Source organism: Protomyctophum bolini, assembly GCF_963924005.1.
Source record: "Protomyctophum bolini genome assembly, chromosome: 1".
In the NCBI taxonomy this organism is placed as follows: domain Eukaryota; kingdom Metazoa; phylum Chordata; class Actinopteri; order Myctophiformes; family Myctophidae; genus Protomyctophum; species Protomyctophum bolini.
The window spans coordinates 23,998,035-24,010,462 of NC_137862.1; the positions used below are offsets into that span (position 1 = coordinate 23,998,035).

At 40.7% G+C, this 12,428-nt stretch overlaps 1 protein-coding gene across 1 annotated transcript in view; it reads right to left on the reverse strand.

Moving 5' to 3' along the window:
- Positions 1 to 3,688: 3,688 nt before the first annotated feature.
- abcc12 (ATP-binding cassette, sub-family C (CFTR/MRP), member 12) overlaps positions 3,689 to 12,428 on the reverse strand; it is a 34,701-nt gene continuing 25,961 nt past the window's right edge. Inside the window, exons 20-28 of the mRNA XM_080769921.1 lie at positions 12,093 to 12,230; positions 10,726 to 10,915; positions 10,145 to 10,234; positions 9,553 to 9,739; positions 8,897 to 9,056; positions 7,976 to 8,054; positions 7,002 to 7,115; positions 5,964 to 6,128; positions 3,689 to 4,744 (exon numbers count right to left, since the gene is read on the reverse strand). Of these exons, the coding sequence (XP_080626047.1) occupies positions 4,652 to 4,744; positions 5,964 to 6,128; positions 7,002 to 7,115; positions 7,976 to 8,054; positions 8,897 to 9,056; positions 9,553 to 9,739; positions 10,145 to 10,234; positions 10,726 to 10,915; positions 12,093 to 12,230 (1,216 nt within the window). The 3' untranslated portion in view covers positions 3,689 to 4,651. The remainder of the gene's footprint in view (positions 4,745 to 5,963; positions 6,129 to 7,001; positions 7,116 to 7,975; positions 8,055 to 8,896; positions 9,057 to 9,552; positions 9,740 to 10,144; positions 10,235 to 10,725; positions 10,916 to 12,092; positions 12,231 to 12,428) is intronic.

Here is a 12,428-nt window from a genome sequence, read left to right on the forward strand (position 1 = left end):
TGGAATACTCGATCTTTCCTGATAAGTAATAAGGGTTTTAAACATGCATGGTTTCTGCCCCACATTGATGATATAGCGGTTAAATGCAGTGCTTTGCCAACAGGTGCTACAGTTTTAAGTCGTTTGTCATTAAGCTCTTGAGATTTGCTGGCTGTCTAGGACAGATGGTTTAGGCCTGTCTCTTCTGTAGGGCTGATGGTGTGTGTTTGGTACAGCTGTGGTGGTCATAGAGGTCTGTGTTTCACATGTTACCGCTCAGTGTTAATTAAAGGGAAACCAATTAGACCAAGAGACATTTTATAAGGCACTTTTCTGTTCTGGATTGAGCGTTAGCTAGCTGTCAAAATCATTGCTGAGGAATTTTCTCTGTATATTCTTATTCCTCTTGGCTCAGATCCTTCATACTTATATTTTAAACTCAACCAGATTGAAAGTTCTTTATGTGTGTTAGACCTTTTTTTTACGGACTTTTGAAGGCGATCACCTTCGAGATGCCATAGCTAATAAAATATTGTGTGTGTCTATCATTACTCACTCAGTGAGCTAGCTGTCCGTCTGTCCAGGGAAAGTAGACTGAACATAAATGCTCTTTTACAGCCACTGTCACTGTAATACATGAATAAACTGAGTGTAAACTTACTTATAACCTCCGTAACACTTTTCTAGGACATCTCCCCCACCCCACCCCCAATGACATCACTGCCCCATCATGACATCATTATTCCCCTGCCATTATTGACCCTCTATGATGTCACCGTCCATTAACCACATCCCTATTCTGGGGCAAGCATTCAGTGAAAATAGCAGATCTTAAAATCTGACTGACTGACTCGACAGAAAAGATCCACTCCGCACATTTAATGTACCACCACTTGCCAGCAGGGGATAGCATTTCTACTGTTTCTACAGTAGCCCAGGCTGTTTGCTATCAATCCGGGGAATCAGTAATTAATTGCTGATTTATAATACTGTGAATAATTGCGACCGAAGGTCACAGTGGAATTGCGCATTTCCTGTCAGTGTGTTGGTTGCATAATTATGGTGCCCAGGTCTCGTGACATCATCAGGATGGAGATGTGGAGACCCTGATGGCATAGTAAATGTGACCTGCTGTCGCAGTTAAGTCCATATTATCCTTATATGGAGATCCCTGATGTCATCCCTTAGATCTCCATATATGGATATATGTTGATCTTTCCACATTCCTATCTTCCATTTCTCCCTTATTGTATACCTATCCATTCAAATTTCAAACTCTAGACAAGCCTGCCCCAAAGTTATTTGCGTTATTAGCCGACGAAAACTAGAGTTCTCAACAGGCCCATCAAACCCTATACACTCAAGAGAATGTCCCCGCTACCACTCTTAGATCTCCATACTGTATGGAGCTGACCTGTTCTGACATTTCATATGTTGATCTGACCTCATCAAACCCTGTACACTCAAGACATGCACCTTATATGGCCAGTACATAATTCATTCCATGTTGATTTGACCCCCCATGCCAAAGCGACAGCGCTCGCCCAGCAATCTGCCATCGACGAGGCGGATGCATGCTCGCTTCTCGCCCTCAGGCATCTTACTGGTATATCTGACTGAGCAAAATAACAAATTATGTTACTAATTACTGTACGTAAGATAATCAGTAAACGTCAAGGAAACCTTTTCAAAGGAATCCACTCAATGATGAACTAAGGCCAAGGGTTTTAATTTGTTTCTCACTCATACAGGCAGGCAGCCCACTCCATTGAGTGAACTGCTTCTCTGCTGGCACTGGCAGTCCTGTTAGTACAGTTAGTGGGACATGCATGGGCTACTAACTGTGATTGGATTCATATTTTTGAACAGGGAATTCTTTTCTGGGTCTTTCGAGGGTATAGTCATCTCTATAGTCATCGAAAAGCATGATTTTCATTTAAAGAAATCTCAGAAAAACAAGTTTGTGTAAGTGATACTCAACCTCAGGCCCGCGGGACCATCATGACTGGCCCACCAATGAAAATAAAATAAAAAGAAGAAAAAAAAATCTGGAAAATGAAATAAAAATAAATAAATCTGAATGAAGTTATCTTCATTCAGATTATCTTCATACCAGACAGGGTAGGGGGGGGGGGGGGGGGGGGGAGATGCAATGCAAATGAAAGACATATACTGTGTATCCCTATTCCCTGACATAATTTTATAGCTAAACGGACAGAATTCTATTTTATGTGAATGATGAAACCCAGCTGCCATTAATAGTTGGAAATGGAAATGGAAATTGCGGAAATGGTAATTGCGGAAATTGCGGAAATGGTGGAAATGGAAATTGCGGAAATGGTAATTGCGGAAATTGCGGAAATGGTGGAAATGGAAATTGCGGAAATGGAAATTGAGGAAATTGCGGAAATGGAAATTGCGGAAATGGTAATTGCGGAAATTGCTCTTCACTTATAGCTATCTATTTTCAGGTAGATTGTTTTATTTTACTCAGTCAGCCATATCACTACTGTTTCATGAAACACGGACAGCACAGAGCATGTTTGTCTGATGTACGAAGCCTGAGAAGACTTGGTCGAGTCTCACTATCCCTCTCCTTCATGACTCATCCGTCTAACGTCATACACGCACTGAACAAACACGTTTGTGCACCATAGACGGTGTGCGCACACATTGAACAATCACAGGTGCGAACTCAACAGTGAGAAATGTCTCCCTTTATTTTCCTTTACCGATTATTTGACAAAGGTCACAGTCATTCAAATATTGTCTATTCATGCTTGTGCAGCTGGCTCTCTCTGTCTTACTCCATCCATTTCAGTAGTTTTTATAGTCATATGTTTTGCTCAGCCATGTCTTGTCACATTACCAACCACATTAAAGTAAAACAAAGAGGCTTCAGTGTAGCTATCTACTATTACTAACTTGTAGTGTAGCTACAAAAACAAGCTCAGTTACTTTTCATGATGAGATGAAGTGTCAAACCAGTGCCAGTGTTTTGAAAGAATATTTACAGCTCTAATTTGGGTTCAGTATTAACATATTTCTTCCATCAGTACTATGGAACATTTACTTCAAAGAAAAGGATAATATATATAATTCATGAGTCATGTAGCTGGTAACAGATAAATAGAACAGAAAGATAGAATAAGAAATAGCACACAATAGCCTACTGTATATGTAAAGAAGATCTATAATACCATTCTATTCTGTTATATGTTTTCTTTCTATTATTGTACTCAGTTTGCAGATATTTTCACCATTTTAAAATGTTTAAAGTTTAAATGAATAATATATATATCAGTATCAGTTTTGAACACCCAACAGCAACAATGATGTGAACAGGTACAGTAACCATGCAACCAGTGGTCAGGAGGTGCACACATCCCAGGCTAATTCAACAGGTGGTTGAACAAAAATAACAGACTGCAAAATAAACAATAAGTCTGCATACCGTTTTGTAAGCTCCCCAAAAACTTTATTTACCAAGGGGGGTATTTTTCCTGTCTCTGTCTATCATTGCCGTCTCGTGTCTCTCATCCACTGCTATCCAATAACACAAAAAGTCCTTGAAAAGTATTGGGAAACAAAGTGTAACCTTTACCCCACGTCATATTCAGAGTTGAATCATACTTTATTGAAAAGAACAATGATCCAAAATGTACAGAATTATATTGACAAAAGATTGACAGTAAGATTAGTACAGAGACATAGAAATCAATAAATACCATATTTAATAAACATGCCAGACTATTATAAAATGATGAACTCCTATGATAAAAACGTAACGTATAACAGCAGAGGATGAATGAGACATTCAAATGAAAGAACTCAAACAGTTGCGGTACAGCCTTTAAGAGTGTCCGCCCTGAGACTGTGAGGTTGGGGTACAGTCAATGGGGCTCTGATCAGGCTGAATCCTTTTCCCAGCCTGTGTTTCGGTAAGAAGTATGCAGCCTTTACAGTACAGTGAGAGAGGTTCCGTATTGTTTAAGGCAGGGGTTCCCAAACTGTGGTGCGTGCACCCCTTGGGGTGTGCTAACGCCCTCTCGGGGGTGCGTGCACCCCTTGTGGTGTGCTAACGCCCTCTCGGGGGTGCGTGACATGAAAAGGATAATGGCGGTTTTATGGTGTTATTTAACACAAACGTCAAAATCCGCTAAAACACTGTATACAGCAGCTGCATGTCTCTCAGTGCAGTGACATTCTGTGATTATTTGCCATAATCACATTAAAAAATTTATCATTTTCGGCCAAATACAAAGAGACTGAGCTTTGGGGGTGCGTCAGCTACACGTAGGTCAGGAGGTAACAGGGACCGCTGGTTTAAGGAGTACTTTGATGACTCAGGGACTAGGAGTGGACATACTGTAGTGCAGACTGAACCACTATCATCATACAGTACAGTGTACATCATGTACATAATCTCTGGTTGTTTGATATCAAGAACCACGTGAGTTCAGAATCAGAGTAGCCTAAGTGTAATTTACCGTCTGATGATTGTAAACAGCAACTGGCATCCAATACAGTACAGTGAGAAATGTGCGTGCGTGCATGCGTGTGTGTGTGCGTCACGTGTGTGTGTGTTTGTGTGTGTGTGTGCGTGTGTGTGTGTGTGTGCGTGCGTGTGTGTGTGTGTGTGCGTGTGCGTGTGTGTGATAAAAAACAGATTTTAGGTGTTGACAGTGTTAGCAGCTAACAGTAGTTGGGCGAAGAACGACTCTGGTTTTAGTCTTAACACCTCCGGACGATCAAACTCCACCACCTGAGAGGGGGACAGGAAAGAGAAGGACAGGTGCAAGACAGGCAGGGACAAGTGTGACATGTGACATATGGACAGGGTGGTGAAATATAGGGAAGACAAAAAAAAGGAAAAAGAGAGAAAAGAGAGACAGAGCAGAGTTGGACAAAGAGAAGGAGGACAAACACCGTCAGACATTTTATTGTATTTATTTAACCTTTATTTAACCAGTAAAAACCACATTGAGACTACAGTCTCAATGTGAACTGGACAAGAGAAGAGGCGAAATAAGTCAAACAGCTCTGCCAGTAACAATAAATACAAGACAATAACAGGACATGTAACATTCATAAACTAACGAAGAAGCTCAAAGGAAGAACAGGAACGTCTAATAATGCGACCAATAAGGCTAATACGGTATATAAAACAAAATAACAAAATGTGCTAATAAACTAAAAAGCAGGAGAACCAACATAATTATGCTATACGTCAAAGCAGGAGCAATGTCTGGGAAGTGTGCCCAACTGCCCATGGCCTATACTTTTAAAGACAGCAGGTTAAACATGCAGGGTCCATTTGAACCCTAGCATCCCTATTCTAGGTATTCTAGGCAGTGCTATGATGTACCCAAGCTACTGAAATGGGTGCGGGGGGACTAATAGCCAACTCCAGTCAACTCCAGTCAGTGGTAAAAAGGACTCAAATGTTTTACTTATTACTTTAAAAAGTATCAATACTGCAATGCAGAAATACTCCATTACAAGTAAAATCACAAATTAAAAAAACACTTGAGTAATAGTACAAAACTATTGCCATCAAAATACTTAAAGTACCAAAAGTAGAAAGTACTTTTCATGCAGTATATCCCATTTCAAGTTTTCAAATCTATAAAAATCTTTTGAAAATAGCCGAAAAGCTCACAACTCAGCAACGCATTATGGGCTTGTGGATCAGCTATTTTCAGATGGCTGAAATGCATATAGGGCTGGAGTGGTTAATACATGTTGTTTTGTAATAATAATCTAAATCTACAAAGTAACTTGTAATTAAATCTTTCAAATAAATGTAGTGGAGTAGAATAGAAGTACAATATTTGGATCCGAGATGTAGTGAAGTAGAAGTAAAAGTATTGGAAATCCACACTGACTATTCGTTTACTAAGTATGGGGTTTAAGTGATTGGTCCTTTCTGTCTGTTGATCTCCCTATTTGTCTTTGTGATTTGCTGTGCATGTCTGTGTTACCTTTCCGTTGTCCATGACCATTATTCTGTCTGTCTCCAGGACGGTGTTGATGCGGTGTGCGATGGTGAGGACCGTACAGTCGTAAAACGCGTCTCTGATGGTTTGCTGGATCTGAGCATCCGTCTCTGAATCGATGGACGCCGTTGCCTCGTCCAAAAGGATGATCTGAGAGGAACGAGGAGGAGAGAGACGAGGGACGATGGAGAGGACAGGAGACAAGACAGGTGCGCATAGGGAGGACAGACGGACAAAGGAAGACAAGCAGAGGGACAGACAGATTAGTACAGTTTATTGCATATTGTTGCTATATCGGAAAACTTCTGAAAACCTTTCAGAAAATGGAAAGAACCACGGACTGAATGAAGATTATTTAGTCACAAGGTCTTGTTAATACTTTTCATGTGTTAAATAATAAACATAATAAAGATAAAATATAGAGATACAAGGTTGTTGCCCGAAGGAAGGCAACAATGCTATATATACTCAGGGGTCGAGTGGCCGGTAGAGCGGGTGGAAGGGAACCGTGAAATTACCAGTTCGATCCCCCCAGAGTTAGTGTTGAAGTGTCCTTGAGAAAGACGCTGAAGTTGAACCCCTAATTGCTTCCGATGTGCAGGTTGGTGCCTTGCAAGGTTTCCTCCGCCATTGGTGTAGGAATATATGTGTGAATGGGTGAATGTGATGCACAATCTATGTAAAGCGCCTTGGATAAAGGCACTATATAAATGCACCATTTACCATTTATCTACCATTTACAAATATTGGGAAGAGAAAGTGAGAGGGAGATTGGATTTCTGTAATTAATAAGGAATCACATAAATGTACTTCACAAACGTATTTGTAAAACCTAGGACCATTCTAGGACAATAACAGCGTTGCTGTTTTGTACAGCATATTGATGTATTAGCTGAAAAGCAAATTGTTCATCGTTTATTGCTACTGCTGCCAGCTGCTGCCGTCCATTACATCCATTCATTGGACGTAATGGACTCAGAAATAAACGGAGAGAAAGAGACACACTGATTGACAGGCAGGTACCTTAGAGTTCCGGAGCAGTGCTCTGGCCATGCACAGCAGCTGTCTCTCTCCCACAGAGAAGTTCTCTCCATTCTCAATCACCTCTGCCTCCAGCGACGCAGGAAGGCTAGCGATCTATAGAGAAAATACATTATACTACTACGGATAATAATAATAATCTATCTATAAATACCAAGAATGTATAGATAGATTATACATTTAATATAGGTAGACTATAATACCCAATCTCTGTCTGTCTGTCTGTCTGTCTGTCTGTCTGTCTGTCTGTCTGTCTGTCTGTCTGGCAAACCGGTCATCCGATACATTTAACAAGTGCTTCTTCGCTTTGGAGGAAAATGTGCTCGTGGTGAAATGTGACTTTGATATTCTGGGAGCTGTGCTGCTGTACAAGTCTTAAAGAGAAAACTGACTGTCACGCCTAGCTCCTCTGCCTTTGAATTTGAGCATTGACTTAGGTCCAGACCACTGGACTAATATTTGGCTTGACCTTAATTGTTATGTGGTTGATTTATGTTCTGTATTTGCTTAAGTCAAGAAAGGAAGTTGTTGTTACTATTCTTGCCTTTGTACTTGATTACTAATACTGCAGTCCTTATTCTGTTATTCTCTGTATGTTCAGTATTTTGCCTTGTCTTCCTGTTCTGTTTGGTTTTCTGTTACTCTGTTGGTTTTGTGTATCTTATTTTGTAGTATGGTCCCTAGTGTTTCCTGTCTGCCTAGTTACTGTTCCCTACCTTGTCTCACTTACCTTGTGATGTGTCAGTGTTTTCACCTGTGTCCTCTTAGTTCTGTTAGCCTATCCTGTGATTGATTGTATTTTGAGTTCACCTGTGTCTAGTTAGTCTTTGTCTATTTATATACCCCAGTTTGTTCAATTCCTCTGAACGCACCCTGACACTGACAGACACACATGCAGGCAGAGATAGAAAGACAGACATATACTGTAGACAGATAATTCCACACGGACAACATACGGCATCCTTCATGTATGTCTTTTCCAGGGCCATCCAGACCTCCTCATCAGTGGAGTGGTCAAAGGGGTCCAGGTTATACCTGATAGAATAGAAACATTATTGTCCATACATGGTTGTTCATGTTTAGCTTCATTAGGGTGAACTTAACCACATGAACCCCACAGTAGCAGCCCTATTCGGGGCATGTCATAATAGTACACAAATAAGTGATCATCCACTGAAAAGTCCTATACTTTTGGGAGGTTGAGTGCCAGCCAGCCACTGTACACACACACTTTACAAATGGAACCAAATGGATCCATATGGGTCCATTTGGTTCCATTTGGTTCCATTTGTACACTCTCAGAGTTATGGGGGTCGTTGCAAATCAAATGTTTGAACCACTAGTACTAGGTTGGACTCCTAATATGCCACAGTGTCGTGTACAATTGTACATATTCTGAAGAAAACCTGGAGACTTGGCATAGTAATTGGGTTTTATGATCAAAATAAGAACGTTCTAATGTTGTACAAAATCACACCCATGTGAAGTGAGGGGCGCTCTTATCATCATACATCCATCATCATCCATCATCTCATTCAAGCCAATCACAATTTGCGTCCTCACCTTTGTCTTCAATGTCTGTGTTTACATACTTTTGTTTTCAATGTTTGTGTTTACACACTTTTGTCTTCAATGTTTGTGTTTACACAAACACTCAAAGCTGGGGCTAGGGCCCCTCAAAAAACGGACAAGACCAAATCTTTGCCACGGATACATTTGTCCATGTATGGACATACTGTATTGTTGACCCCTGCCCCCATGGTTTAAGTGGTTAAAAAGCAAGAAAGACAATAAATAGATACCAGGAAACATAAGGACAACATAATAGAGCTTCAATGAGAAAGATTGACAGTGAGACAGGCTAAGACACAACGTACCTGACAGTTCCTACGAACAGCACAGGGTCCTGTGGGATGATAGACAGTTTGTTACGGAGGTCTTGCAGCCCGATGGTGGTGATGTCCACTCCATCTATCAGGATCTTGCCTGCAGCTGGCTCCACCAGTCTGAACAGTGCCACACCTAGAGAAGATTTACCTGGGAAGGAGCAATAATATCACCTTGCCGTTTTTGCCTTCAGTCAGTCAGGGAAATAACTTCCCTGTATCAAAATAATAACTAAACTTTGATTACAGATCTGGTCATAAATAATCAAGACAAATGCTATATTTGACCAGATCGGTAGGGTGTGTTGTAGAGTGAATCAACGTTTCTCCGCTTGGTGGACATATTTTATGTCTTTATCTTATCTTTTATCTTCAAAAGTGTATTCTACATAAAAGGTGAAGATCTGAGAGGATTCCCAATGCAGCACAGAAAAGGTTTTTGATACCACAAAACCGCCTTTGCTTCGGTGGGTTCTATTATTTAGCTTTACTAGACATCAGTAGTCATCGAAAACCTGGTCAATGCGGATATACGGGTGTTACTGAGTCGAGAGAACTCGCTAACACTATGTGCCGGAGCTATGATCTTTCTATATTCACAGGAGCGTTAATCTGACAAACATCTGGAAATCTGCCAGCCATCTCACCAGATCCTGTTCTTCCCACAATGCCAATCTTCTCCCTGCCGTAGATGTGCATCTTCAGGCCATTGAGGACGATGGGGGTGTTCTCCCTGTACTTCATCTTGTAGTCTTCGAAAGAGATGGCGCCCTGCTTGGGCCAATCCTCTGGGATAACGACATCCTTTACCTTCCTAGTACCCTCAGATGGACACTGAGGAAAACATATAACAGACAGACAGACAGACAGACAGACAGAGAGTAAGACAGACTGATAAATGGAGTGATTGAGAGATACATTTTGGTGGAGAACATAATGGAGACATCGAGTGAAAATGTAATCTCGCTGGGCAGATTTTCAATTTGCAATGAAAATCTGTTACTGTTAGCAGGATTGCTGTTTTGTTGAATAGGAGCATGCCCTTGAGCGAGAAGCCCTTCATTAGCATGAAGGGCACAACCAACCATTTCTGATATACTGTAATTTGTACAGCACACTGAAACAAGCTTTCCCCCAGAGGTTAACATAAATATATAAATATAGTCTGTGTGTCCGCGTGTGCGTGCGTGGAGAACATGATGTAGATATGCAGAACATTACAGACCGACAGTTACGTACATGGCTGTACTCTAGGAGTCTCTCCGCCGAGCTAAACCTGGCCTCTACCTCTGTAGCCAGCCGCACCACGTACTGAAACATCCCTGTTAACTGAACACACGCACGCACGCACGCACGCACGCACGCACACACACACACACACACACACACACACACACACACACACACACACACACACACACACACACACACACACACACACACACACACACACACACACACACACACACACACACACACACACACAGCCTATTTCACAGGTGGCATGATTGTCTTTTTAGTACCATCACCCAGTGCCTTGCTTAAGGGCACACGAGTAGCTGTTAACTACTGTCACCATGGTATTCCTATGACATTATAGTCAACATCAAAACAATGAAATCATAAGTGTCACAAAAAGTTCCACAAAAATTCTAAACCTTTTACATTTGTAAAAAGAAAAAAAAGAAAGAAAAGCATTTTTAAACGTTTTTTTGATCTGAAGGATTATGACATGTGGCTAATTATCACAAGATGAAGTATATATATCCTATTTGGAATGGGTTCACTCAAATAGCTAATATGTGATAACAATTATGCACCTGTATAGTGTAGGAGAGGGCCAGGCCCTTCATGGCAGGTTCAATGACATCATTGGGGGTGAGGACTACAAACAGCGACACCAGGACAGTGATGATGACAGACAGGAAGTCCAGCCAGAAGGACAGCCAGCGCGTCCCGCAGTTAAACAGCAGGAAGTGGTTGGAGTTGGTATCACTCAGTTGTTTGAACCTATGGTAGGAAATGTTAAAGCTACACGTTTTATGTCTGTTTTCTCACTCTCCATACTATATCAGTCCTCATTGTCTCTGGCAGGCTGAAGGCGTGGCCGAGACAATGTTTTGCACCCTGGCCAGAAAAATGTAACTATAACTTCTTTATCTATTGTATTAATTTCTTTCTTTTCAAAATCTTTTCATTCAGGTTTTTGTAATATTGTATTCATTTAAGCGTTGCACCAATGCTGTTACAGTACATCTCCTATCTTATCTCACTAAGCATATTTTATGGTACTGCAATTCCCAGTGGTGGAAGAAGTACTCAGATTTTAGTAGCTATACTAGCTAGTAGCAATATCCCAATATAAAAATACCCTGGCTGTTACAAGTAAAAGGCATAGCTGCATGTATTCAAAAAAGTATTGCCATCAAAATATACTTACGAAAAAAGGAAAAGTACTCACATTTGTCAAAATATTCGTCAAACCGTTTCAGATTTGGCAGATCTACGAGGCAAGCTCACAACAGGTTGCGATGTGAGTGTGACGCGTTATGAGCTTGTAGTTCAACTATTTTGAGTAGCCTAAGTACTGTATAAAATAGGGTTTATTTGGTCAATGCGTATTTTGTATAATCTTAATCTGCAACTAGTAACTAGTAACAAAAGCTGTCAAATAATTGTTGTGGAGTAAAAAGTACAATATTGGACATGGAATATTGGAGATATAATGGAGTAGAAGTTTTCAGTCAACTAATCAAAACATAAAAAACAGCTGTGCTGGCAGCTGTGGCTTCTAAACTAGGCGTTTACACGTTTACACAGGACAGGGCGATAGAGGCTGCCGCTATATCATGTCATTAAAAATATGTTATAATGAAATTGAGTTGACGTGGGGTTTTTTTAAGGGCAACTGTGGTATAATCACAATATTCTGTAACAACCTCTCATGTAACATTGCTGAATTCCAAACTCCATGATCAGTTCTCTTTTTCAGTCACACAGAGAATTAAGTTAATATAATGTATTTGAGAATATAAAATTACATTATACTGTACATTGGAAACTACTACTACTACTACTATAAAACAATGTTTTTATTTTTTTCGTATATGATAGTGGGATCTAATGTTTCTGTTTTCAATAGGAAGATCTGCATAATTGTCTGAAAATGTAAATGTGAATGTCATACAGTTCAACGTAGATGTATTGCTTCTCGTAGGCATGGATGACATTTAGACCCTGGATGGTGGAGGTGGTGAGAGAGATCCACGGAGACCTACTGATGTTCTCCATCCGTTTCATCTCACGGATACTCCTCTGGAACACACTGTAAGACACGCACACACACACACACACACACACACACACACACACACACACACACACACACACACACACACACACACACACACACACACACACACACACACACACACACACACATTCAGTAGAAACAGGTCACCCCCGTCATTCCTCCCCGAACACTTTTCACAAAAGACAGAATTTAATTTAGGTGGATAGGATC